General features: G+C 49.8%; 7 protein-coding genes across 7 annotated transcripts; 3 read left to right on the top strand and 4 right to left on the bottom strand.

The window, feature by feature from the left end:
• Positions 1-434: 434 nt before the first annotated feature.
• BKA67DRAFT_662496 (uncharacterized protein) lies at positions 435-3,506 on the bottom strand (the record flags this gene model as incomplete). The annotated part of the gene is made up of 1 exon (XM_046108013.1): positions 435-3,506. The coding sequence occupies one exon, from the start codon at positions 3,504-3,506 to the stop codon at positions 435-437; it is 3,072 nt and encodes a 1,023-aa protein (XP_045954246.1).
• Positions 3,507-7,579: 4,073 nt separating this feature from the next.
• BKA67DRAFT_539581 (quinon protein alcohol dehydrogenase-like superfamily) lies at positions 7,580-10,807 on the top strand (the record flags this gene model as incomplete). Its single annotated transcript, XM_046100661.1, has 3 exons — positions 7,580-7,924; positions 8,007-10,640; positions 10,691-10,807. 3 exons carry the CDS (start codon positions 7,580-7,582, stop codon positions 10,805-10,807), a joined length of 3,096 nt encoding a protein of 1,031 aa, XP_045954247.1.
• A 2,704-nt stretch (positions 10,808-13,511) lies between these two features.
• Positions 13,512-14,984, bottom strand: BKA67DRAFT_539582 (uncharacterized protein; the record flags this gene model as incomplete). Its single annotated transcript, XM_046100662.1, has 6 exons — positions 13,512-13,672; positions 13,718-14,017; positions 14,074-14,138; positions 14,197-14,314; positions 14,379-14,748; positions 14,835-14,984. The coding sequence occupies 6 exons, from the start codon at positions 14,982-14,984 to the stop codon at positions 13,512-13,514; spliced, it is 1,164 nt and encodes a 387-aa protein (XP_045954248.1).
• Positions 14,985-17,531: 2,547 nt separating this feature from the next.
• Positions 17,532-19,770, top strand: BKA67DRAFT_539583 (cytochrome P450; the record flags this gene model as incomplete). The annotated part of the gene is made up of 7 exons (XM_046100663.1): positions 17,532-17,721; positions 17,777-17,949; positions 18,002-18,251; positions 18,326-18,434; positions 18,499-18,902; positions 18,963-19,433; positions 19,685-19,770. 7 exons carry the CDS (start codon positions 17,532-17,534, stop codon positions 19,768-19,770), a joined length of 1,683 nt encoding a protein of 560 aa, XP_045954249.1.
• A 438-nt stretch (positions 19,771-20,208) lies between these two features.
• Positions 20,209-22,006, top strand: BKA67DRAFT_578436 (uncharacterized protein). Its single transcript, XM_046103696.1, has 3 exons — positions 20,209-20,478; positions 20,543-21,701; positions 21,764-22,006. Exons 1-3 carry the CDS (start codon positions 20,359-20,361, stop codon positions 21,895-21,897), a joined length of 1,413 nt encoding a protein of 470 aa, XP_045954250.1. The 5' UTR covers positions 20,209-20,358; the 3' UTR covers positions 21,898-22,006.
• Positions 22,007-24,707: 2,701 nt separating this feature from the next.
• Positions 24,708-25,337, bottom strand: BKA67DRAFT_539585 (uncharacterized protein; the record flags this gene model as incomplete). Its single annotated transcript, XM_046100664.1, has 1 exon — positions 24,708-25,337. One exon carries the CDS (start codon positions 25,335-25,337, stop codon positions 24,708-24,710), a length of 630 nt encoding a protein of 209 aa, XP_045954251.1.
• A 784-nt stretch (positions 25,338-26,121) lies between these two features.
• BKA67DRAFT_578437 (uncharacterized protein) lies at positions 26,122-27,313 on the bottom strand. The gene is made up of 2 exons (XM_046103697.1): positions 26,681-27,313; positions 26,122-26,616 (listed from the first exon to the last, which is right to left on the bottom strand). Exons 1-2 carry the CDS (start codon positions 27,112-27,114, stop codon positions 26,451-26,453), a joined length of 600 nt encoding a protein of 199 aa, XP_045954252.1. The 5' UTR covers positions 27,115-27,313; the 3' UTR covers positions 26,122-26,450.
• Positions 27,314-27,804: the final 491 nt, after the last annotated feature.

The following is a 27,804-nucleotide window of genomic DNA, read 5'->3' on the forward strand; positions in this document are numbered from 1 at the left end:
CGGCATGATCATGCTAGACTTTTTTTCGAGCTTTACCCAGAAATTCTTCCTTTCTCTGTTTTGACTACCACCACCCCGTCGGACATCAACCTAGCAGCCTCCGCCGCCGCGAGTGAGGTGAAAGGGTTTGTTTGGGTTGCTGATGTGATACAGGAGGACTGCGACAGACGGAGAAGGACACAGAGATGGAGGAACTCGAGAATGAATGGGGAAGAGTTGAGTGTCAGATTTTGGGCTGCGATACATGATTACTAACATGGCCACTGGCGATGGATCATGTTGGTATCGGTGGATGGCAGAGAAGCCGATAGAGCAAAGAGATCCTACACATCGGCAATGGTTTAGAGTGATACCGTCTGCGTAGAAGGCAGCATTTTCTTTTATGGTTGATCTATCTCTCTATCCAAACAAACTCCGTGGCGCTTATTATGCCTCTATTCGACGGCTCTCCACTGTTTCTCTAGTACTGTTACGATACCCACAGCATCGTGTGATCCAGCCACGACTCCCATGGCCTGTTGTCCAAATCTCGCACCCTGTAGCTCATCCATAGTGTTGAAGCTGCCCACTCCTGGGGAAGAGTACGTGTATGCTGAGCCAAGTGTAATTTGTTGCAGCTGTCCAATATTGGTATGAAAGCTGCTCAAACTGTTGAGCATTCTTTGCTGGCCTAGCGCGAGTTTCTGCTGCTGTATCAATTGCTTGATTTGCGGGACTGTCTGGTAGTACATCTGACGCCTGTGGATCGAGATTCGGAGCAGCTCGTCCAAGCCAGCAGGTGTCTTCTGGGAGCAGTTAAGGTACAACTGTCTCATGCGTGGCGAATACATCTCGCACATGGCACCCCCCTCGATCCATTTATTTCTCAGCGTCATTTGATCCGCTAGTGTGCGATGTTGCTTTGCGAAGTCGTGGAAACACTCGGTACAGATCCGACAATCGTCCCATCCATACCATGATGCTTTGGTTCTCGCCTCGTCTCTCCCACAAGGGGGGATAGCCGCATACATAGCAGCATACTCAACTAGCGCTGTTGGATTTTGCGTAGTGTACATCTCAAGGAGCTTCGGCAAATAGTTTCGTAATCGCGGATGAGCAATGTTAAAGCAACAACGCACAGCGCCTCCCGAGAGTGCTGATTTCTTCCTGAAAAATTGCTTCACGCCCAGCGGCTGGCAGATTGCGTCATAGCATGCCCCGCATATCTGGAATTCCTCCGGCTGATTAGGCAGCGTCCACCATTGAGCATCGTGAATGCCTTCATCCTGGCACAGTGGGTGGTTCTCAAGTTTTTTCATGGCGTCCCAGAAGACGGAGAAATCTTTGACCTCATGCGCGCGCGCCATCACAAGGCGGATGTTAAACCGTCCACCCATCGAACAACGGACTTGCATGTCATTTGCTTCGGTAAGTCCTGGTGCAACATGCCATTTGGACTCTTCGCCTGAGTGTACAACATGATCAAAATAGCAAGAAGCACATATTATGATACCTGCCGGGCCGGCAATTGGCTGAAACCAGTTTCTGCCACGGCTCCTGATGCTCCTGGCTTGGCCACAGGGAGGGCAGTTTATTCGTGCCTTTGCCTCGATCGCGAAGTTGTTCCATCCATCTCTGGTATCAGCATTTTTACTGTCGGCTTCGTATTGTTTCTGTATGAAGGGTAGCGCGAAGTCGCATGCCCAGGTATCCTGGGGACCCTGTGCGTGATGGTGTGGCTGCAGGAAGGTCGAGAGACCCGGAGCACAAGCCGAATAGTCCTCGTAGCAGGCTTCGCAAGCTAGGAAACCAGGGATGGAATTATCTGGCGTGTTATACCACTTGATATTTACTGTGGAAGCGACGGTGCCAAGAACACCATCTGCACCACGACAGTCAGGAATGCCAGGCCGACGGCGCATGTGGTCTATAAGAGGCTGAAGGTAGGAGGTCGAAACAGCCCGAGGGAAGATGTGTTCTTTCACCCGGGGCTTGCTGAAGCGGCATACTCGAGGCTTTCCATCATCAAAGTTGAACTCCTGAAATGCGTCCGCGAACCCGGTATCGAATATGTGGTCCATGTAGCAACGTAGGCATATCAGGAACTCAGGGGCACCAGGATGTGAATACCATGTGGAAGCGAACGTCATTGGAGTATCAATGCATGATGTGACAACTAATGAAGGGTTTGAAGCAGGGGCTGGACATGGTTTGCGGGGAATTCGGAAATAGGATGTGTCCTGAATAGGTGACGAAGTATGAGAGCCTTGGCTCCCGGATCCCTGTTGAGATGCCGTTCGGACATCGGATAGAGGCTTCTTGGGCGGTCTTGAAGGCGCAATGACTCCATTCTCAAGCCCTGGAGGCTGCCGGGGTTCCTCTACTGGAGTAGACAACGGCGAGTATAATCCCTTATTTGGCTGGTAGAATGGTGACGCTTCCGATGCCGGGGTGGAGCTAATGCTCACAGATTGCATCAATTCCTCGATCGGGTCTTTTCGGTGTATCATAGGCGAGACACGCGGGAAGAATGATAATGCATCTGGTGATTGTGGATTGGAAACCGAGCTGGTTCCGGACGATGGAGCAGTGATCGGAGTTATTGACGGGACTGATGGCACCAAGGCAGGAAGGGCGGACGACGATGAGCATGGTGAAGGCGCTGTTTGGGGGAAAGATGCCGGGGGGAAAGCAGTGTAAGATGACACCGAGGCATGCGTCGTTTGTAGATCGTCAGATGAAGATACTAGAGACGACACTGGTTCATCATGTCTTGTTGGTGGTGCCGGAGTTGTCACTACTGATACTTGACTGCCTGGCTCGGGTACTAAGGAATAGGCAGGCGGCGGTGAACTAGGTATCTCCGGATCCATAGGAGGGTCCGGTGGCAGTGGGAATTTGGACCGGAATCGGCCATTGTCGTCCTGTTGCGACCTCGAACTTGACGGTGGGAGATCCACGACGGAGTGCTGTAGCTGCGGCGCTGGATAGTGTGGCACTAGCAACGGTGTTGTCCTTCTCGATGGCGGCCCTGGAGGAGGCGGCGGGAAGCTGGTCAACTGGTTTGGGCTGAGTGCGCTCGGGGTTAGTGTTGGCGTTGGTGCAGTCGGCGTGTAGCCTGGACAAGCGTTCACTTGTGATCCATGGGCATGAAGCTGGCTTCGAGGTGGTAATGGTGGTGGTGCATGTATATGATGCAGTACCTGTGCTCTATGTGGAGACACAGGAGGTGGAAAGCTTGAGTACCCTGGCCTGGCGTGCCCTGGAGGTGCTAACAAAGGTGACGGTGACGGTGATATGCCATGATGGCCGCCGATTGACGGACTGTGGCTAGTTTGGAAACCTTGTGGTCGAGGAGGTATTGGAGGTCCGCTTGCATATAGGCCATTTGATACAGTTGCGCTGAACGGAGAACCGGGAGGCGGCGGAGGGAAATATGAGTACTCCGGGTTTGACGACGCTCCGAACGAGGTTCGAGGGCTCCGTGGTGGTAGCGGAGGCCTATACGCGGACCCGTGGTGAGACATGTTGCATGCGGGACAGGGCTTAGACTCGACGTTGAGGTTCGTCGAGACAGACCTGACCCATTCACTGGTTGAAGAGTAGTAGTCCTTCAGTGAAAGCCTGATAGGGTCAGAGCCACCAGAAACCTGACCAATACGAGTTTCAAGTTCGACTTTGCCTGCTCGGATTGGCAATGTCGCTTTGTCCGTCAAATACAAGCGTTCCGTCCTTTAGCGTATTGCCCAAAGTCGCAACGTTGCTGTAAGGCTTCGCCCAAGGGACCACCACAGCCGCAAAGATCCACTCTATCAGCTAGGTGGATATTGGCTCGCAGGATCATCGTAGCTGACAATTTCTAGAATAGGCCAAGATGGACCTTAGAACCCCCGGGAAGTTGAAGGTGCGGGAGCAGAAGATTGAGTTGGGACTTGACAATGAAAATTTCATCATGAGCTATTGATGCCCTACGGCTCGATATACCCGAAGATGATAACGATGATTTTGGGTGCAAGTGATGAGGCATTCCGATGTAGTGGATCATCGATACCCGTATGAACACGCCTCGTAGTGGGCTACCTTCAAAAGGGGATTGCTAAAACGTGTGATGTCGTTTTGCCATAATTGAAGTGATCTCCTTAGCGGAGATCCTGGATGACTGCGAACGCGCGGACAAGCCACGGCACCAGCACTGACCAGAGCATTAAGTTGGACGAGTTTGAAAGAAATTGGGCGCAAATAGCACGTGAGCCTAAAGGCAAGGATATGCTCGAAACATGGAAAGAGACAAGTAAACAAAGGAAAATAATTGAATTATGACATATCCTAAATAATAAATTTGCAATTGCAATTGCGATTGCTGAGCTAATAGATGCAGATTGCACGCGCAGCAGATATCGGTAGATCCTTTTTACTTTTTCCCCCGCCCCCCCTGCCTCTCTCTGGAAAAGGGTTTGATTTTGCAAACACAGGCAGTTGATACGCAACGCTGAAGCTGTACAATATCTTCCAGGACGTGCGGAGCCGCGCATCCAGAATACCGACCGCTCACATGAGTCATGCTAAACTGGCGGCGGTGAGAGGGATCGAGTTCATATAGATCACTTGGTGATATATACAACTCTCAGTGGAAATTGGTCAAGTTTCACGAGAAAGCAATGCCAACACATCAACGGCAATGCAAAGTCCCTGTACATGCCGACGATCAAGATAGAGGTGCAGTTGCCGGTGAAGTAATATCGCTACATTATTGGCAAAATGAGTTAACGGCCACCGCTTGGACATGGGAGAAGCAATCGATACATGGTGGCCAATGTTGTTTGGTTTTCGTGACCGACGTCGAAATGCTGGCGCGAAATGCCGATTTGAACGACATCAAATGCCCAAAACCCTGCGTTTGGAAGTCAGTGTTTCTGAAGGAGCGGCAGGGTTAAGATCATGAAAGCCGTCGTACTCTCTCGAGCATTTGGCTGGGAACGATATATGTAGCTCGGTGAACCCGATGGGTATCCGATGGGCAGATCAAGCGTGTTCGAAGTTTCACGCCATCCTTCCATGCCTGTGAAAAGAAAACTCATCAGCCTGTTTTTGCCCCCCGTGCCTTTGGGTCTGAGGTCGCCTTGAGTCAAACTCCGCCTGAGTCCTTGAATTCCAGCACTTTGGCGACAAGTGACGGCAAGTGCCCTCGGAAGGCACCAAAGGCAGCTGGGTAGTGCAACCCCGCACGTGAGTGGCTGGCATATCCGATTTTTAGCGCAAGGAGGCTGACACTCCTCTGGCATGATTGCTCCGTGATCATTCTAGGGGTCCCAAGGCCAGAGGTCGTGTGAACGCCGACACGCTGCAGAAATGCGCTGCCATCCGCCGGGCTTTGCTTCCAGCGGAGATGGCTTCGGTGACATCAAAAGGAGTATAACCCACGGCCATGGTGGTAGACACCTTGTCGTTGATCTTGATGGTATCAGATCAGATCGGATTTTTTATTTTATGCTGTGGGCAAGCCTCTACCCATGCTGGAGTCTTGCATGAGAGATGTCGGGAACAGTTAATAAGACCATGCATGCATGGTCTAAATCTGCAGATAGCGTCGTGCTCCTGATGTGATATTTCGGGAGTAGGATTGGGGCTATGGTGAGCCTCGTCTGCGCTCAATCGGTTTACTTTGATATTTTGTGAGATGCAAACGACACTGGCATGCTTGTGACACGTCGTCTATTGATAATGAACAATTCTGGTATCGTCTCCGATCACCGTAGTGTATAGTAAGGAGGTCGATGTTCTCCGGTTCCAAAGATGGCTCAGGAGTCGTGCCATTTTCTGGCATCTGCCCACCTTCCTTCTGTATCATTCGCCGAACGGCCGTTGTTTCCTCATCGGCAAAGGTTGCTGGTGTAAGTCATGATTCGGTACATGCTCCTCATCTCAGAGCTTATAACGAAGGGACGATTTCTGTATTTTGGTCGAGTTGACTCCGCCCTTGAGTGAATTAATCACATCGGCTGCCATGTCCTCGTCATGCCGGCATTTGCATGTCGAACCATGATCTGGGCAGCCGAAAGCAAGGTGATCCCTCCATCTTACTTAGATGGCCTTGCATATCACGATACCGCTGGATGGGCAGAAGAGATTAGCCATGTAGCGTATAGACTTGAACACCAGTGCCATGTTGTGAAGTAGGCCAAGAGGGATGCCGGACCAGGGTGTAAGGTGCTTAATAATATCTAGGTATGCACTGTACAGTAGGTCTCATGGTCTTTGGCTTTTGCTCTAGTTAACTTACCTGTTTCCTGTTCCCTGAGCGAAGTACGGATCCGTAGAAGGCTGGCGTTGCCGCTGCATGATAATAAACTCCACAATGCTAACCTAGCATACCGAGTTAGTGCTCCATAACGGCCATAAGACTCTCGCCCCGCCTGGCTGCCTGGCTGCCTGCGTCCCCCTGCCTGCATCCCCTGGCTGTGTTCCCTGCGCGCCAGCCTGGCGCAGCACTCTAAACACTTGAACCAACAATCAGCAATCAATCAGTCAATCAGGCAATCGATCGCTCCCTCCACTCTCCGTTCTCCGACCACTTGCACTTTCTGCACAGCAGTTAAACGCGTTCAGCCTGACGAGAGGCGGTCCGAACAGACACGGCCACGTACATTTTCGGCACTCGACTCGACGGCGCAACGCGTGCGATTGTTTGTTTCCCCACCCCCATTATTCGGCTTTGGGCTGATCCGTCCGACGATTTGATTTTCTCGAGGTCGCACACGCCTTCTTGAAGAGAACGGTACTGCGCCGGCGTAGTTACAGGTGCAGATGCGGATCCAGATACAGACCCATAGACATATCTGACCTGACTAGGTTACTTTAAAGCAACGTACGGCTAGACATCTGGGCGATTCAACAACCGCCAGCCCTCCACACGCAGACACTGCAGGTGCATACAGGACACACTCAACGCTACAGCACACTAGCTAGCCTAGCCTAGCAGCACTACCACCTGAAATAGCAAGCAGCAAGCAACGAGCGGCAAGCATCGAGCAGAAATCCCCTCCCCCCCCCTCCGATTCCCTGGACGAGTGGGCCATCATCCGTCAACCCCGTCCAGAACCCAGAGGTTTAGGTCAGGCTGGTCAGGTTAGACAAATCCCATCATCCGCCCGCTGCTGACCACATTTCGCCGTGGGGCTGATTTACACTTTACCCGTACTTCTCTCCTAACCTGCCTGTGCCTTCTCTACTTTGCTCATCCATCAATCAAGTCGACAATCAATCCATCAGTCCCGCCCAAGACCAACGCAAACCACATCCCGGGCCACCCTGCCTGTCCCTTGACGGCTCCCATCCCCTTTGACACGTTCCCTCTCCTGCCACCGCCGCCCGACAGCGTGGTCCCGTCTACGAGGGTCCCCCGTCCCCGGCCACGTCCACTCGAGTCGACCCGACCCGACTCGACTCGACTTCACTCTGCTCTCCTGTGCACACTCTCCGGCTGGCAACGCACAACATATGCTGTCAACTACATACTAGACCAGACCCCCCTCCCAATCCGAGGAACGCTGCTGCCCGAACAGCAAAAGCTGTCCCAACACAGATCACTCCGGTGCCCAAGATGGACCAGTCGAGTTCTTCTCACACCCAGCCGCGCTCACGGCCTCGCTCAAGTCAGACAACCGTGTCCGTCAACTGGGAGGACGCACACTCCGTCTCGCCTCAACCTCGCATCAAGTTCGAGGTCGCCGAGTGCATCGAGACAAAGACGATCACCACCACAACCACCACAAAGAGATCCTTCCCTCCCATGTTCGTTCGAGAGCCGAGACCCCTGACGTCTCTGGACACCAAGGACTACCCTCTCGCACAGAAGCCCATGCCTCCCGAGTTGACCAACTTCACCTACGACGTCGATGAGCATGGTGCCCTTTCATGGCCAACAGATAGCGACCTGGACCAAGAGGTATGTTTGTTCCCGTGCTTTTTCACACCTGGTCTGTTTCGGCCCCGTATTTCCGTCGCTGACTTGCCATGCCACAATCAAGTTCCAATCATTCAGCGACGATATGAGCCACGACGTTAAGCCCCAAGCTGAGGCGGGCTTCGAGTCCGTTCGACGACCTGCCAAGACGCTTCCCAACTCCGAAGCCGCGAGCGGCAGACACAACAAGATGAACACGCGTGCTGCGTCACCGAGTGCCCGAAGCCTTTTGAAGAGATCTGCCAGCAAATCCGCCCGATCCCACGCCAGTGCCGTCTCAGACAAGCTTCGCAGAGCCATAGCACACGGCAATCAAAAGGAGAACGTCAACGAAAACAGTGCCAGACTGGGAGGTCTTCCTATCACGCCGGATACATCTGAGCTCGCCGGAACGAGCGCGGCTGCAGCCCGACCCCCTCTGAGAGCCCGACGGTCCCATCTCGATTCGTTTGAGACCCCCGATTCGGATCCGAGCTGTCTCCCATCGGACGAGTACTTCAACATCTCGAGCCCTTCAGGCAGCGATTCCCACACAGCCTTCAGCGGCAGCAACGTGGCTACTCCCCCCGTTACGGACGCTGACGCCGAAGCCTTTGTCGACGCCGACGAATCTTTACAGCAGTCCATCCGTGCCTTGCACCACCCTCGCCCGCTGAACACTCTTGTCGCCCAAGACGCAAGCTTGCCCAGCCCACGATTGTCTCCGACTCTCCAGGCCTCCCAGCTGCACTTGAACGATCGTGAAGATGACGATGAGGATCTGTCTATTGTCGTTCCCGACGACAGCCAGATGACTGGTGACGACGAGTATGACGAGTCATCAGCGCTGGTGGGAGCTTCTCCGCACGCATTGCAACGCTTTGGAGCGTCACAGCTGGCCCTGTCCAGCTTTATGGACAGCCAGTCAATGCTAGATACTTTCGACTCTATGCCGGCCGAGATGAAGTCATTCATGATGTATCAGTTCCTTCGCCGGTGTTCCAGGAAGACCCTCCATGTCGTGGCAGGAGTCGTCAACCCTGCCTTGAAGTGTGATGTCCTCAAGGATCTTCCTCTGGAGTTGACTTTACACATTATCTCATATCTCGACGTTCGCGAGCGATGCCGCGCCAGTCAGGTATCGAAGACCTGGCGCAACATCATTGACAGCGACGAGACCGGCTGGAAGGAGCTTCTTGATCGGGATGGATTTGCCTTGCCACCCGGCGAACTCGATCGCGCGATCACGGAAGGATGGGGCTGGCAGGATCCAGTCGGACCAGAGGGCGCCGAACGGGACTTGAGCCTGCAAAACCGACTCACAGCAACTGAATCTGAACTTCGCTCTTCCAAGCCTGATCCCCCACCCCAGAAATTGCGAAGTTCCAAGCGTAAGAGAGCTTTGAACAACTTTGGCTCCGACCGTTACAAGCGACGTGCCAGTGCGCAGGACAGTGTCAGCAGAGAGCGCGAGGATGCTCCGATCGAGGTCAAGATGCACAAGTCGGAAGGTCCCAACTCTGCTGCAAACGCAGCAGCCCTTGCTGTTCCTGACCCGCACATTGGTCTGAACAGCTTGCGTAAGCTGCATCTCTTCAAGTCCCTTTACCGCCGTCATTACATGATTAGGAAAAGCTGGACGAGCGGCAAGGTCAAGCCCAGTCACGTTGCTTTTGCCGCCCACCCACGACATGTCATTACATGTCTGCAGTTTGATGAGGACAAGATCATCACTGGCAGCGATGATCAACTCATCCATATCTACGACACCAAGACTGGCAAGTTGCGTAAGCGCTTGGAAGGACACGAGGGCGGTGTCTGGGCTTTGCAATATGAAGGCAACATCTTGGTCTCCGGGTCCACCGATCGATCTGTCCGTGTATGGGATATCGAGAAGGGACTCTGCAGCCAGGTCTTCTACGGTCACACTAGTACTGTCCGATGCCTGCAGATTCTCATGCCGACTGATACTGGCAAGGTTGAGAATGGGGCGCCGGTCATGATGCCACCCAAGCCTCTGATCATAACCGGTTCTCGTGACAGTCAGCTACGTGTTTGGCGTCTTCCGGAACCGAACTCTCGAAGATACATCCAGACTGGCCCCCCTGCCAACGACGCAGACTGCCCATACTTTGTTCGCACCCTGCACGGACACACTCACTCAGTCCGCGCTATCGCCGCTCACGCTGACACCCTTGTCAGCGGGAGCTACGACAACACCGTTCGCGTTTGGAAGATCAGCACTGGCGAGACTGTGCATGTGCTACAGGGTCATTCCCAGAAGGTTTACAGTGTAGTGCTTGATATGGCACGAAATCGCTGCATCTCGGGTAGCATGGACAGTTTCGTCAAGATCTGGGATTTGGAGACCGGAGCTTGTACGCATACCCTCGAGGGCCACAGCCTTCTCGTCGGACTCTTGGACCTTCGAGACGAGCGCCTGGTGTCTGCGGCCGCAGATTCCACCCTGCGCATTTGGGACCCTGAGAGTGGCAGATGCCAATCCACGCTAACCGCCCACACCGGTGCAATCACTTGTTTCCAGCACGACGGTCGCAAAGTTATCAGTGGTAGTGACAGAACTCTGAAGATGTGGGATATTCGCACAGGCGAATGCATCCAAGACCTACTCACCGACCTTAGTGGTGTCTGGCAAGTTCGATTTGATGAGCGACGTTGCGTTGCCGCGGTGCAGCGAGATTCGCTTACTTATGTTGAGGTAAGAAAAACTTTGATGCGGCAAAACGACGGTTGGCTAACGCGCTCCAGATTCTTGATTTCGGTGCTGTTCGTGATGGCAAAAACCCTGAGGAGCTTGGCAGGCGCATTTTGCTCAATCCCTCCGAGGTCCAGCGGCTTACAGCAGCTGAGAACGACGATAACTAGAGCTCATCTTGAGTCTTGACACTCTACCAAGCCTCTGAACTTCTAGCAGCCGAGCTAGCGCGTTTATAAACTGATTGACGACATTGAAATACGGCGTTTACGGACACACAGTTGACCTTTTGAGATGATACCTCTTCATTGTGGTTTGCTTTCGAAACAGCATATACCACATCTGGCACCACATGTTGTGTGCCTTGCATTCGATTCAAGATAGGAGTTCGGGTATGAGAAAGAAGAATCATCTATTGCATTTTGTAATCCTTCCAGGGAGATCCCGGTGATGGAAGCATGATAATGAGAAAAACATTTGTTGTCTATAATTTGAAACGCCGTCCTATGGTATGCAATGCCTACCCTCGTGGGGACCTATCGGCGATTTTTGAGGTTTCATCATCATTAGCATTTTTAAGGACCATATTGGTCGGCGAGGCGTTGGGGGGTTATTTGGAGCATTTATTAATCGGCGATGCCCAGAAAATACAGCATATCACATGATGGATCGGAAATGGTAGAATGCGTCATAGCAGGGTTAAATATGGTTAGTAATGAGACGACGCGTATAGGTTCTACACGCTTGCTCTCAAGCATGTCTGCTTATGCTGATTATAATGCGACTCATGATAATGTTGCCTGAATAAAGTTCAAATCGCAAGATAAATACGGCCACCGTATACAGCGTCCTGACTAAATGAAGGAGCGTGAATGAGACGTGAATCGCTTTTTGCGATTCTGAATGGACTGTTTTCGCTGGGTCCACGGGTACAAGGCCAATTTTTGGTCGTCTCTCTTTTGTGTGCATATCAGGATAGTTACAAAATCTAAGACTGCTGCTGTCTAGTTCATCAGAAGCCTCCCCCCATAATGTGGCAGTCTCATCCTAGAGACTGTCTCGCGTGTTTCCTCAGGGTCGTATCTATTAAAACTCAATGAAACGATCTCACACATGTTTGAGATATTCCGCTGCGCAGACGAATGCTAAATCATTGAGAAAGGTCCCCCTGTGGCTCTGGAGGCGGATTTAATAAGACGACAATCATCTCGGCCATAACTTTTAGAATAATTGTTCGCAGAGTCGTAGGTCAGATGAGTGAACGGCAGAATATTCGAATTATCGGACAAAGGATAGGGTTTAGGCAAGTGCTAGGAAAAAGAGCAGCATGCATGGGTTTTGGCTTTCCCGTCCGACCCCATCTACCGCTAGAGAGGCCCTTTCATGGTACCTCTCGTGATTAAGTGTGAAGATGCATAGTTTCGACAAACCACATGAACTAATATATCAAAGAACACGCATGCCACCAGTTCAGCAACTCCTGCCGCATCATGGCGATTCGTGTTGGCCGTGAAGCAGAACAGTAGCCGCACTCACCCATCAGCATGGTATCGAAAGCTCGCATCATGCAATTACTTACAACCCCTTTTCCTCCACCCCTATCTTCTCACTGCCTCGAACGACTATCGCTGGCGAACCCTTTCAGCTACTTGGACCTGAAGTGGGTTGTCGACAATGCTGGGCCCGGTCCGAACTTTCTGCTCTCAAGCATCGAGACCGTAGCGCATCCTTGGGAGAGCGCCCGCATCCTTTCCCAGCGGGCAGTCCTTGACGTCGAAAATCTGCGGGCAGCTAGTACAGAACAAATAGTAAGCCGTGCGGACCGGGGGCCGGTCCAGGTCGGACGTACTCTATGACAGATGGATCCGATGCTTTCAAGCTTCCCATTGCAGTATAGCTAGAATTTGGACTGTAGCCAGCGGTTGACGGGTCCGGCAAATGGAAGTGAGGCGAAGGGCTGTGTCTAGGCCTAGGCAGATGATCATGCAGGTCTTCGGCCAGGGCAGCAGCGAAACATACCTCTGGGGCGGATAGTGCGACTTAGCGAATACAACTGGTTGTTTCGACGTCTATGTACCAAAATAGGATGTGACGATCGTAGAGGGAGAGACTGAAGAGGGACGTAGGGGCTTGAGAGAGAAAGTATTATCACGTGTTCTGGAGATGAAATGGCCAGGCTGTATATTGGGATGCGTTTCAAATGGCAAGGCCAAAGCCTTGAACTTGCCTTTTTTGATGGCCTCCAAAGCCTTGCCCACAGCTTGGGCTGGTATGAGTGATGGTGTCTCTTGGAGGCCTTGTTTTCTGAAAGTTGGGTGTTTTGTTGGAGATGGCGAAACCATACCAGCTATCTACCGTAGATCAAATAACCAACTCGCCCTTGGACTTGTAGAGCATTTGTTTTGTATCAGAACAAACGCCGGGAAAATCCACCGTAAACAAAGCTAGCAGCAGAACATGGTGAGAGCCAGCCGTCCCAGAACCGACACAGAGATGAGTCTGATCAATTTCGGACATAATTCGCCGTTACCCAGCAAAATTAACATGCTGCAAACACTCCTGCCCTCGCTAGAGCTACATATCACGAAATGGTCAGCCGGCACAAGGATTGGAAGTTGGTAACCTTAACCTGTCACAATGGTAGCAGTGGGCCAACCACTCGAAAAAGGTGTCTACAGTATACTCAGCCTACAACCCCACTCACTCTTCTCGTATCCTTGCTACTCTCTTTCACACAACTGCACTCTAAATGGTAATATTTCGATCTATTATACTATTTGTTGGACTTATATTCTAGACTTTATTATATGCAGATTAAGAAGTCTTTCTGTGATAGACCCATCTAGCTGACCATGACGATGCATACTACTCCAGTCATCTATGCCGCCGCAAACTGCTAGTAACCTGGTATTCTTCTGTAACCCTTATGCCCTTTCCATAAAAGTCTCCATGGCCACTGATATCGCTTCGCTCTGCGGTCGATCTCAAAACCCCTTCGTCGCTTCCCTCATCGCTCGCCCTCCGTCCTGCCCGGACTGCGAACGTCATGTCTTCAGTTTTCGACCCCATCACATACATACTTGTCTCATTGGACATATCTCGGTCCTCCTCTAGATCTCGTGTGCTCAGTGCATGACCAAACTGCTTATTACTCTCATTGGTATCAACGGCAGCAAATGTGTGCATGGCATACACCCGGCTATGACGCCGGCTGCGGCTGTTGTGATTCTTCGAGTTGGTACTAAGACCATGACTTGAGAGGCGGGATGAGAGTGTTTCGAGGAAGGTCTTGTATAACGGACGGCAGATTGGAATGCCGATGCAAATCATGGTCACGGCGATCTCGGCGGTGGACCAGACTATGAGGCCTACCGTGTCTTCTATTATACGGATCAGATATCTGAAAGTGGTAGAAGAGAGATAACATATAGCCTACTCAGGTAGTTTGGGCTTGAAAGCTCAGGGACCTCCATGGTACGCTTGATACCACATGCGCCAGCGCTGTTTTATCGGTGAGTACATCATTGCATTTGACATCTTAGGCAAGCGGGCAGCTTACATAACCCCGAGACTCATGCTGGCAAGAATAACCAATTTCTCCCTCTTGTTCATCTGGAGGCTCCATATAAACAGCCAAGGGAAAAGCGCGAAGAAGAAATCGACCAAGACACAGAGAACTAACCAGACGCGTCAGTGCATGAGGCATATTCAAGAAATTATCCAGGCCAAGAACAGACTTACTGCAAAGCAACATGCTCACGGGCGTGCTATCAATCGCACAATAGCCGCCCTGGATTGTCTTGTCAAACAGGTAGGCCGGTGGCGTGCACTGCAGCCAGAAGACGAAGACGACACTGACGGACGCTGCCATCAGTACGCTCATGGTCGCCCATATTGTGATCCTGTGCCAGGCCTTGGTGACGAGCCGGAGCAAGAACAAGCCCAGGGACCACTTGGCGACCGCCATACCGACCACGGCAAAGGACTGCCCCACGGCCTCGAAAAGCACGGCAGCGATAGCATCATCTGGGCTCAGGATCGCGTCCCTGGATTGCCCGAAGCCATACGTTGAGGATAACGTAACAAAGATTACGTATATCAGGAGAAGAGCCTGGAACAGAGGGGCGGCGCAGAGTGTTAGTGTGTGGCAAATTGGGGGTTGCCGCCTCGGGAAGCAAAGGAAACTGGCGAACATACAAACGCTAGATTGTAGACGTGGTCGTCGATTCCATGGGAATGTGTGACCCGAATTCGCGTGTACATTCGGGCCACGACGAAGACAAACGTCAAGGCCGTCAAGATCCACATAGTTGTGATAGCGGATGGAGCATCACCGCCAAAAGCCATTATGTAAATGTCGAAATAGCTCTTAGGCGCGAGCACAATTACTTCGAAGATTTATTGGATTGGTAAAATGTATAGCTGATTAGCCAATACTGTACTACGCTCGTGTTTGTTATACGACTCGGGATCGAGGATAATTTGGGGTGTCTGCATGACAACAGGAATGGGAAGGCTTGGTCGATTCTTTTATTTCCCGTCAAGGTCAGTATTCACTTCTATACTTGTGAAAATTTCATGTTATAGGGCTGTGCAACACCACCAAGTAGTTAGCCTGGCGAGAGGCACAGTCTCTCCGTTAAATTACACAGCACTGCAGACGTGTCGCAAAACTGCAAATCAACGGCTTTTATGATCAATCGCAACTTAGGTCTGAGGACAAGTATTCGTCAAAATCAGCATACCATCCATATCGCATGATCCTCAGCCTGCCCGATAGCGATCAATGCTGCTGGCTTCCTACTCATCTTCAAACTACTAGACTAGTTCGGAGGAGGACAAAGGAAGTGGGAGCCTCACCCGGCAACTTGCAGGGGCCGATGCCAAGAACATGCAGTCATCCGTTCTTTGATATTAATAACATAGAAAATGCCGACGATAGTATGCATTGGAACTAATATATTGCTCATGGTCGATTGCATGAAGCAGTAGAAGATTGTCCAATATTGCCCATGAAGGCCGAGCGCGTTACAGTTTTGTGCTACGCTCGAGCCGACGGGATACTCAGTCGACTTACTCCCAGATATTGATACTATTGATAGATCGTGTTAAATAATGGCTTTACCATAGATGACACAATTGTTTCATTCTGAGAACAGCATACGTAGGCTTGTTGTAGACGATAGTTCTGATAGAGCATCAGCATGAACAATTGGACCATACACAAATTCTGGTCAGAAGTCATATAGGTAGTATCTATAGCTTAGCAGCGTATTATGTAGCCACTATACTATATAATATAGGATCGCTCTGATATTGTCAATATACTGGTCTTCAGTTTTACCGAGAAGCCCGCGCCAGTCATTCGCACGAAATGATCTTCAAAGAAACAGATTGTGGAAGCATATAGTAGAGGTCGTCTTTTGTGGTTAAGCACCTATCATCGACTACGGACTATGGTCCACAAAATACCTACTGATCACAAATATGGTTTCCATTTCTGTCTTCTCCTTTTTGGTGGCGGTTATAGTTTGCCAGAAAGCGCAGATACTTGAGAGCGCTCAGACATTCGGTAGAATATGACGTGCAACGAAAAGTCCACATGTTAAGATATTGTGCAAAAAGCCAAACCTCGAGAGATCGTCTCGCAATCAGTATGAATAACGGCAAATGAATAGCCTGTAATCTCTTGCACCACAAGCCATTCGATGTTCTTTTTGGCCGAAATTGCAACCCAACTTTGAAACAAGTTCAGGATGGCTAGCAATTGATCTGATGCATCATCTCCTCTAGGGGAGCTTATATTTCTTCTATCTGTCTTATGTGCACGATATTCCGTAGACGTGTACTGGCTCCCTGGACATGGTCATCCAAGCAATTACCCGCATCCGTTTCTGTAGCTACCCGTCTACTCTGGCTCAGATCAGCCTCTAGTTTGTGGTCATGCGGGATAGGTGGGGGACATAGCTGCAGTCGGTGAACGACAATTAATATCTTGGCAGTGGGGTCATGGAATAAATACTTTCAGCTGTAGCATCGGTGTTCGAGTCAGCGACCATAGCATAGATGAAATGAAAATTCTTCTTCCCCGAATTCGGGTGATCAAGTATACTGACGAGATCCCACCGACCGCAAGGGCATAAGAATAATCGATCATTATTCATCTTGCCATATGTATGTACATGATCCTGCAGTAACAGTTCGCCTGCATCATTAGCCGGGAGCCAACCTTAATCTCTGACGAACCAACAATCCCTGATCGTATACAGAACCATTCCGGTTGGCTGCATATGTCATGCTCGACATATGTCAGAAAGAGCCCCTTACTGCCCAATTTGTGCCGGCGGTGTTTGAATCGTGATTTCTCACCATCCCGCAGGCCTGTCTGTAGCTCCCGCCTATACTCAAAATTAACTTTATGAGATATCCATGAATTCGCGCGGTACAGCAATTCGCCGCAGCCGAATTGATCTTAGCATTTGCATGAAATCCTATCGGTTCCCCTCAGCAATCATAGTATTCTTTGCTAGAGAGATGTTCAAGGAACCATTCTCAATTCTCGCAGCGAATCCTGCAAGTGTACAATTATGTAAATGGGGGCCAAAGTCCAACCCTCATCCGACTGAAACAAATGTCATCGGATACGGGATTTCCGGGTGCTTTTTTCAAGAACTCGGATACAGCTACTGTATCATGAACGAACCCTTGAGCATACTCCGCTGAGCTAACGGAAGTATAGACACTTACCTGGGTCCACGCTGGGGCGAATTCACGACAAATGACATTCTTATATATGCACGTCTCTCTAATTTAGTAGCAATCGTATCTTTACTTTACATCGGAAATTATCAACAGCAAAAGCATTTCCCTGACAAGGGCTGTTTTTGTCATAACATGCCAGGCATTACTGCAACCATCCAGTCTGCGTCCGTCGACACACTCCTGCAGGACTTTAAGCAGCATGCTGATTGGCAATCCGGAGTGGCTGTCGTGGTCATCCTGGGCCTCTTCACGTATTTGAGTGTATCCCTTTTGACTGAGGCCTTGTCACCACTGCGACGATACCCAGGCCCCTTCCTTGCCAGTAAGTCCCCGTTGATAGTTACCCCATGGATACAACAAACTGAGGCCCAAACTAGAATGGACCAACATCTGGCGACTTCTTCAGGTAAGGACAGGCCATTATCACCTTGAGGTCAAGAGGCTTCATGATCAGTATGGCCCAATAATCCGGATTGGGCCCAACATACTTGATCTCGATATTCCAGGGCTGATCAAGACCATTTACGGCATCGATGGTCGATGGTGCAAGGTATGCCTGACTTTCACGACATTTACTTATAACCACTAACATATCCTATCAGACAGAGTTCTACCATAACAATAGCACTTTCATCAATGGCAAGATCACCTACCACCTGTTCAGCGAAACGGACCAGGTCGAGCATGCCCGTATGAAGCGGCCGATTGCCAAGTGCTATTCACAGAGCAGTCTGCTTTCTTTTGAGCCACTCATGGACAGAGTGATCACGGACTTCTGTACTCACCTCAATTGTCGCTTCGCAAAGAGGTCTAATGCTGCTACGTGCGATCTGGGGGAATGGATCGCCTTCTGTATGCCCACCCATGATATTCCATTTATTTTATGAGCCGACTGACTATGTATTGATGACGCTCTAACCACTTAGATTCATGGGACATGAACGGTGCCGCGTCTTTCAGCAAGCGGTTCGGGTACATGGACAAGGGGCACGACTTCGACGACACCGTCGCAATAGCAGACAAAGCACTAGATTAGTGAGCATTGGAGAACTGCATAGTATTCCATACAATGACATGGCACTAACCATAAATCAAAAAGTTTCGCCACTGTTGGGCAGATGCCCTTCCTAGACTTCCTCTTGGACAAGAACCCAGTAATACGAATCGGCCCGCCTAATCTAGGCAATGTGACACGCATTGCTCTTGAGCACCTTATTTCACGCCTTCAAGGTAAGGATGAGCACTTTGATCCTCAAGTACCGGATTTCCTCCATTACTTCATCGATGCCAAAAAGTTGTACCCAGATACTGTTGACGATAGCACCATCCTAGGCTACCTGCTCGTCAACCTTCTCGCCGGAGCGGACACCACGGCAATTACTATCCGTGCTATCTTCTACTTTACACTGAAGAACGCAGCAGTCTACAGCAAGTTGGAGAAAGAGGTTCTTGCCGCTGAGTTCGGAGAAGTAGCACCGTTCAGTGCTGCCAGGGCACTGCCATGTAAGTTGTTGTCGCAGTTGGACGTGAATTTGACACCGTGGATGTTGACAACCCCCTTAGACTTAGAAGCAGTCGTCCGAGAAGCAATGCGCTTGCATCCAGGTGTATGCATGCTTCTGGAGCGGTACGTTCCGGGGGGCGGCTTGACCCTGCCGGACGGCAGCTTCGTTCCAGCCGGCACCGCTGTTGGCATCAACCCGTACGTCGTGCATCGCAACAGACGCGTTTGGGGTGACGATGCTGACGCATACCGGCCGGAGCGGTGGTTGCGCGGCGAGCCCCCGGGTCCCGTGGACGAGACTGAGGGAGCATTCCGTGAGCGGTTGAGGTTGTTTAATGCAAGTGATCTGACGTTTGGTGGTGGGTCGCGTATCTGCATTGGACGCTCGCTAGCGCAAATGGAAGTCTACAAGATCGTCGCGACATTGGTCAATAGGTACGAGATTGAGATGGTAGATCCGGGAAAGGAGTGGGAAGTCACTGGCAGTTGGTTCTGTCGGCAGAAGGGCCTGGAGTGTCACCTGAGAGCTCGTGTGTGAGATTTTAGCGTCATGTCCAGCACCTTTTCACATGATATTATGAGACACCAAGCAACCCATGTTGTACCAGATTGATCACCCACTCGTGTTTCCCATTATCTTCTAGTTCTGGTGTCTTCGAACCATTGACATGTCACAAGTCCAACATGTTAATTCTGGTCGTATCGCGTATTGTTGGTGCAGATATTAGTCTAGGGTACAGCATATCCTCTTCATCAACTAACCTACTAAAGTGCGATCCAGGCTTGGCACATGATGGAGCCAACCGAGGGCTCATCGGTAAGACTATATCATCGGCCGTGATTATGTTATTTGAAAGCCACAGGTGATACACAAGAAACCACCGAATAAAATATTACCAATTACCAGGTACGGATAGATAGATGATATGATACCCTGATAGATGGCGAATAAGTTGTAGTTCACCCTGATGTTGAGATCAGGTCAGAGACCATCAAAAGTGTTCCAGATAATGCATACCTAGCGTTGTTGAACGAGATCTAGAACAGCGCCACGTCACCGCCCGCTGGACTTGACTAGGCTTTGCGCCATTCATTTGGTATCCTATGAATAGTCAAACCTATGATTACGGTTAGTCCGATCCTCGAGTACTACAAGTCTCGATAAAGTGGCTGGCTGTTTGATCAGCCCATGTCGCCCCCAGCCGATCCGCCAATGATTGCTTGCCATGAATAATCCGTGGCTGTGGGCGAAGGGAATGTGTGAGATAGTTCAGAACGATCTATGCTAGCTAGATTCGCAGCCATCTCATAACGAAAGCCAAGGGGTTTTGTTCCTGGTCCTATAAAAAGATTCCGAAGCGCCTCGTTATTAGGCGTATTCTCGGCGTCAATTGAGCCTTCCGAATCGCAATACCTGTTCTCCACTAATTAATTGCACAACAAAACACGACGATAATGGCACCAGTTGTCTTCGAGCTACGAAATTCCATCCGGAAAGGAGACGTGTTAGTCCCTGGAGATGAAGGATATTTTGACAGTCTGGAACGATGGAGTGCAACGTGTGTGAAACCTGCTGTAGGTGTTCGCCGTAGCTTCCTGCATCAGCAACACTTCTGTATCTGTCGCTAAAACTAATCAGGTATATGTTGTCCGGCCGGCGAATGCAGCAGAAGCAAGCATCGCCGTCAAGTTTGCAACTTCGCATTCGATACCCTTGACAGTTCGCGGTGGAGGCCACAACCCAAGTGGATGGTCTGCCTCTTCTGGCGGTATGGTCATTGATCTTGGTCTTCTGCGTTCGGTACGAGTCAACGAAGAAGAGCAATCGGTCACATTTGACGGAGGTTGTCTCTGGGGAGACGTAGATTCCGCACTCTGGGAACGAGGTTATGCCACCGTCGGCGGCACTGTCAGCCACACAGGGGTAGGCGGACTCATACTCGGAGGTGGCTATGGCATGTTGACGGGGCGTCATGGTCTGAGCATTGACTGCCTCATAAGTTGTGAGTTGGTTCTGGCCAGTGGTGACATTGTTACGGCCAGCGAAGAGAATAATTCCGATCTCTTTTGGGCTTTGCGTGGTGCAGGGCAGAGCTTCGGCGTGGTAACATCCTTTACGTCACGCATTTTCCCGCAAAGAAAAGTATGGGGCGGGATCATTATTTGGCCAATATCTAAAATTCCTGATATTGTGGCTTTTATGAACGAGTTCGTCACAAAGACTGATGGAGATCAACACATTTTAACGTTATTGTCTTGCCATCCGAGAACACTCGAGCCAGTCATCGCAGCAACATTGTTCTATAACGGAGACAAAGACACCGCTGAAGATTTCTTTGCGCCTATATTGAGACTAGATAAAATCATGGACCAGACAGCGGTTATTCCATATCCAACAGCCAACACCTTCCCCGAGCCAAAAGTTCCGATCGGCAAACGGTACATATTCAGTGGAGCCAATTTCACATGCCCCCTAGAGGTCAAGCTGGTGCAGCAGGCGTCAGATCTGTTCCATGAGCTGCTATCCAAGTCAGGAAACGAAGAACTGAAAGCAAGAAGCATGATTGGGTATGAACTCATGTCGCATCAAAAAGTCAGTTCCCTTCCTACCGATCTAATGGCTTTCGCCGGACGTGGAGGCGAAGCGTATAATATGATCATCTCGATATCGTGGGACAGTGAAGAAAAAGACGAAGAAGCAAAAAGAATATGTGCCACGATCTCAAAATTCCTCATCACGCAAGGGTGGAAAGGTGACGAATTGGGAGATCGTGGAGGAACGTATTACAATTATTTGAGTAAGTTGTTATTCCCTTGTAGCTTTTAGATTTGTCCGGGAACTAACTTCATATCTATAAAGATCTTGCTGTCGACGAGGAGCATGCCTATATCAAAGCTGATCGAGTATTTGGGTCTAATATCTCTAGGCTAAGAGAACTGAAGATAAAATACGATCCGACTAATGTGTTCAAAAAAGCTATCGATTTATTATGACAGGTATGCTGTAAAACGATGGTTCGGAAGGAAGCTGTCTACGAATCATGAACCTGTGGTTATGTAAACATATCTATCTGTTGGAATATATTATTCGCGGTCTCGTACGACGGTTGACTACGTAGTATAGGTAGTCACCGGCGTGCTGGCAGTAAGCCACCACAGCCACGATGTGGCTGTCGGCAGCCAGCAGCCGTACGGGTGAACCCCAAACCCCTATCTATAGACCACGTACGAGGGGAAGAATCCCTTCTTCTCCTTCGTACGACAGCGCTGAATAGATCTATTTGTCGCCCACACTGTACGGAAAGAATTGAATGGAGAAGCCATTCCACACTATCAGTACCTCAGGCAGCTATAATAGCTACAGTGGCCTAGCTATAATGACTTAAGGATACTGTAGCATATATTAATTTATCTCACAGATAATTCAACTTAAATTTTATTTACATTTATAATTAAATGCTTTAAATATTACGAAGAAAATCACTATAAGAAACTAGTAAGTATATCAATATTTATTAATACAATACCCTTGTCTTATTGAGGCCCACTTCAGGGGGAGTATTATATCCTTGAAACTTCACTAGTTAGCGCTTATATACCGCTGGTCCTAGGCTTTTTAATTTATGTGGGGTTCATCATCATCGAGTAACGAGTGACGCCAAGACTAAAGATATCCTCACGTTATTACTCATGTCCAACTACATTCAATCCGCCTTTCAAACCAAAGCTGTGAATTATCAGACTGATGTTCCTTTCCAAATTATGGGTCCTTGATACATTCCGCTTCGCCATGCCCAGGAACGTCTAGAGAACCGGGAGTGTCCTGCTGGCCCGTGTATGTGATCCCGTCAATTCCAAATGCGCCGAAAGAATCGAGCGACTCGGGGTAGGTCGTTTTTGCGACACCACTTTTTGCAACAGGGTCTACATCGCAGGGGTCGATTCCCTGGTCCGTAGTTGTTGCAAAAATATATCACGGGTAATTCCGGTACAAGGTTTCCGTAATGAAAAGGACCTTTGGTGAAGGGTCTGGAGAAGGAGAAGAAGGTTCCTCAGTCGTCGTAGGCGTTGTTTTGGTGAAAGATGCCGACGTGCTGATACACGAGGTGTGCGTCACACACGCCGTCTTGCCAGTTCGTGTAGACAGGCAGGCCTGAGATGGTTGATGTTTTCGTTGGTACGGCATTAAAGCCGATACCCTTCCAGGCTGTGCACCCGAGCACGAAGTCGACATCGATGGCCGCCTCGATCTAGACCGTCTTGGTAGCAGGGCAATTCCAGTCTAGCGTCGTGGCTCTCTGTCAGTCCTGCAAAGTGATCCTTGCGCCCTCCTCTGCGACATAAACGGTATCTTGTGCACAGTGAGCGAAGATCGGTGGTTTGGTGTAGCGTGCCACATATCAGCCATGGTCCTACTGGGTGGTGGTGGTAGGTCCCTTCCCCATGAGCTCCGATGTGCCTCACCACTGCCTCCATCCATCACCGCGGCGGATTAGTCGACGTTTGCGAAGCTAGGTTGTACAGTATTGAACGGGGCGGCGGAAGGCGAGTCTGGTAATCGGCCTGAAATCGGTGACTATTGTGAACAAACTTGTACGGCGTGCAAGCGAGCGAGCCATTGGCACCATCACGCCAGTGCAGGATCCGATCCATGAGATCCGGGTCAGATGGTGTGGATTCGGTGACCTTGCGCTGTAGCGCCCACATATTTGGGTAGTACTCGTTGTGGTACCGCACGCTCTCGGGAATGGGTCTTCTGTACGGCACCTCCGGTGTGCGCGCCGCTTGGCTTCCCCACTACTCTGGAGATAGAGGAACTCCTTCCTCCATCTCCTCGCAGTGGACCAGGCCAAGCCCCTCGGGTTAAAGCAAGACGAGCCAGCTTATCGCTATTCCTTAGAGATATCCCACTGTCGGTGCTTTACTGGACAGAATTCGAACAGGAGCTACCATCGTAAGTGGTTGAAATGAGGGACAGACAAAATCGAAAAAGAAAAAAGCATAACCACGAGGGAGAACGAGGAAAGTAGGCCAAGGATTAGCTGGAGCGAGCGAGTAGGGAACCAAGCACAAGCACATCAATTATCTTCGTAAGGGTTTACGGCAATGCTATCCTCAGTCGATCCGATAGTCCAAATAGCTTCACACAGTCTGTGGTGGAATGTCACATATAATCGCTTGGCTGACTGCTAAGAACTGTGAATCAATCAGTATCTGCCGCTCGATGCCCGCCCGGTCACAGTCACTATCAACGTATATACTCTCCATGTTGTGAATGTGAGTATGTGTATTGGCAATAACGGCCATCAAAATACACCAAACGTCTCTAAATAGCTCAACGGATCTTTAAGAAACGATCGGACTTGCTGTTTCCAGCGCTAAGAACTCTATTGCAGGCATGTTGCATTGTACACAATGCGGGTTGAGCCTATTTGCAAACGTGCTTATGGTGGATTGCGATGTTTTTACATGTTCATTCCACCTCAAGACGACTAAAACACAACGAATTGTACGAAACAATTGATGGGCTTGGTGCCCGACGACAAAGAGCAATGGAAACAACAGCAACATTGTCCCATCTTGTCCCGGCTCGAACAATATGTCGCACAAGTAACAGTGAATGGTCCAAGAGGACGCAGATTGTAGCAAGTCATTCTTCGCCGAATATTTTATGGCGCGAAAAATATCGTCTCTGAATCTTATACGATGAACTCCAACTCTGCGCTTCCCTTCCTCCGTCTTCTCCGGAATTGGAACGAGTCGCTCAAAGCTTGCCACTCACGAAGGGCGTAGAGCTCGAAATGCTAATCCCGTACAGGTTGAACACCGACAAGAACGACATTGTCGAGATCGAGATGCCCCCAAACCAGGCAGCGATGGTCCAGAACGGTTGCATCGTTGTAAATAATGACACTGGCAGGAGAATGGGCGGAGATGGCTATGAAGCACACCATTGCGATATTCTGATATATAACACTCTGGTAGCAGCCGGGATAGATGTCAACGACCCCCGAGCTCAGTTCGCCGCTGAAGATGAGCCCTTCGCTTATGTAGACGATCCAGGTCACCCAAGAGCAGCGCTGACGTAAAATTTGGACTACCTCCACTGAAACATCGAGCGAGATAGAAGTCTTATCTACCACCAGGATGATGACTGGGATCATGAACTCAACGGCTAACCTTATTCCCTGCTGGATGTTGAGATCGTGTCGCCGCCACTGAGGGCGAATTCCGCAGCGGACGATGACGAGATCAAGAGGGTCATCACCACCATCAAGCAGAACTTCGTATTTCATACTCCGCGATGCTCCGGACTTTGCGTCCACTCTGGCTAAGGATTGCGCAAATTCAGCACATCTGATCTGAAGCGGATTGCAACTACGTGTTCTATGGTTGAGCCGATGTTCGCCGAATTGCATCCGACATGGCGCCATGTACTGGAGTCTAATCATCCCCCGGTTCGGGAGGATACAAACTTGGCGTGTGGGATGTCCTGCAATGTCGCCAAAATCGGGGGAAGTAAAACGATAAACATGTGGGATTTGGAGTCACAAGGCTCCTTCCGGAACTGCAATAAGGACTTGCGCTCAAGCCGCCGACCAGCTATTATCTGGTACGTCGACAGAAGCTCTGTGCAAGCTCATGGAGGTGAACGGCTTACACGGAGCATATAACTTCGGGAGTTGCTCTAACAAAATGAAACTGACCATCGAGTTTCGACAAGTGGCCGGGTCTCTCAACGAAGAATGGGTGGTACACTGGACAAATATTATCACCCGAATGGTGTGGACTTTGCTCGTTCGGTCACAGACCTGACACCGTGGTAGGATATCATGACAGAATTCGACCTTAGGGACAGGATACCGTATGATCCCCAGGTCATGAATATGGACAAGTTCTTGCGGAATGCCTTAGTAAGGTTGCCACAAGTAGCAGATTATATCAATCGAGTCACAGATCCAGTAAAACGAAGCAATCCGATCCCCAATACCAGACAGAGAGCTTGGCGGTGTTCGCCAGCCCTCAGTCGGCACGAGGGGCCGGATATCATGCCTAAAATTGATGATAACGATCATTCGAGTGACTCATAGAGCAGCCGATGGTAAACAATAGGTACTGATAACTTATCACATGCGTTCGTATTCAATTCAAATATAACTACTATCGCATATATTCCACCGTGTTATATCTTTAAGCGACAGCTCAAGTGAAACCATTGCGATTGTTTGAACTTCAAAGTGAGCATGAGATCAAGTAGGACATCCTTTTCTTTGTATGAAGAAGCTTAAATGGTTTTGCGGTCAGTGAACAAAGCTCCAACCAGACTCGAAGTGTTAGAAATGATGCAAAGCTTTCTCCTTCCGATCTTCGATAGTAGAGAGGACATGATGTTTTTTGTTTTTCAAAGAATTAGGACTCTAGTCGAGTAATACCGAATTTGGTTCTGCGCCATTACCACCGGCAAGTAGATGTACGAATTCAATAGCTGCCTTTTCAAGGAGGCAATAATGCAATTTCCATCAATGCCACTCTTCCTACCCTCCGATTTAGCGCTTAAGGATCAAAGTCGTGCCAACCACCTGAATACCATCGGTTCCAAAGCATGTCAAGCTCGCGGTCCCTTCAACCCGGTCAAACTTCCCGTCACCGAAACTTCTCTTGTAGCTGTTGATAGTATTATTGACGAAGTACCCGAGATCACCAGTCGCAATCCTAGAGGTCTTATGAGCATCGTTTGTTTCCCCACAGTGTTGCGGAAATTTGGGGGACGCCTTACTGGATAGAGTTATGAGTCGCATCAGGCTTGTAGTAGAGCGAGCAGGTATTGTGTTTCACTAGTTCATACTCCTGGCCCGGGCTGAGTCTGTATAGGTTGAAAAAACCCTTCAGATTGAAGATATACGTATTTATGTAGGCGCAGTCCTCGACATATGGGCTGTTAATCTTAGTGTGGCCAGCGTCGCTGTCATGGGTGCAGAGACTTTCGTATGTGTCGGTGAAGAAGAAGTCCTCCTTATTTCGACCTTTCTGGGATCTCTTTACACTGTCGGTAAGTTCCTCGAAACTGCGGCTGGTGAGTACCTTCGAGGTCGTGCCATCAGCATTGGCAACGTTGCGCTCGGCCATGTTGGCTGCAACATTGGTAGTGGGAATGGCGTCAATGAGAGTAGCCGCAAATACGGTAGCGACTATGTTGATAGGTTTAACCATGATTAATGATTACCGGGACTTTTATGAGAAATCTGAGCTTGCGGGTGAGTTGAGGGTTTGTGCTTTTGAGTGAGATAGAGACGTGGTCCAGCATTCGACGTGGCAGTGAAGATTTTGTAAGCAGACCTTTGTTGAGTGTAATGCAGCTTCTCTGAAAACTACCCGCCGAGCAAACAATTGTGTAGAGCCACCTGCCCCAAGAAATCGTGATTCAATCCAGCGGAAATAAACAAATCACTTCTGGATATAATTTTATGCACATGGCAACTGCGGCCATGATGGCATTTCTCCAAGTCAAATGACCACGATACGCCCGAAGTCTAAGGGACGATACAGATTCCATAGACGCCACATTGTGAAGGTTCAAACTACGTCCCGTTCTGTTCCTAACTACGGCCCGTCCTGCCGTTATATTTCTGGAAACTTCAAAACACTTGATGCTAATGGTCTCACTTTTGGCGCTTGTATTGACATTTCCAACGTTGCTTATTCCGGGTGTATTATTTAGACATCAATACTTCTTTGAATCAACTGATCATCCACCATCTTGAGAAGTTTCAACAAGGGTCATTCAAATGCTCTAGCGGATAAGCCTGCGAAACAGAGTCTCATATCGACAATATGACGAAGGCAATAAGCTCACGAAATACATTGTTGAAATGTCTCAGTCATAGGTCAGCTCTGAGCTTG

The sequence above is a fragment of the Truncatella angustata genome, assembly GCF_020726525.1.
Source record: "Truncatella angustata strain MPI-SDFR-AT-0073 chromosome Unknown BKA67scaffold_8, whole genome shotgun sequence".
NCBI classification, from domain to species: Eukaryota; Fungi; Ascomycota; class Sordariomycetes; order Amphisphaeriales; family Sporocadaceae; genus Truncatella; species Truncatella angustata.

Excerpts from the sequence above, each read along its gene's own strand:
- BKA67DRAFT_578436 (XM_046103696.1), top strand. The coding sequence starts at position 20,359 with ATGGCACCAGTTGTCTTCGAGCTACGAAATTCCATCCGGAAAGGAGAC. Across the intron at positions 20,479-20,542 it reads CAACGTGTGTGAAACCTGCT|GTATATGTTGTCCGGCCGGC; the intron begins GTAGGTGTTCGC and ends AAAACTAATCAG. Across the intron at positions 21,702-21,763 it reads AACGTATTACAATTATTTGA|ATCTTGCTGTCGACGAGGAG; the intron begins GTAAGTTGTTAT and ends ATATCTATAAAG.
- BKA67DRAFT_578437 (XM_046103697.1), bottom strand. The coding sequence starts at position 27,114 with ATGGTTAAACCTATCAACATAGTCGCTACCGTATTTGCGGCTACTCTC. Across the intron at positions 26,617-26,680 it reads GCGACTCATAACTCTATCCA|GATTGCGACTGGTGATCTCG; the intron begins GTAAGGCGTCCC and ends TAAGACCTCTAG.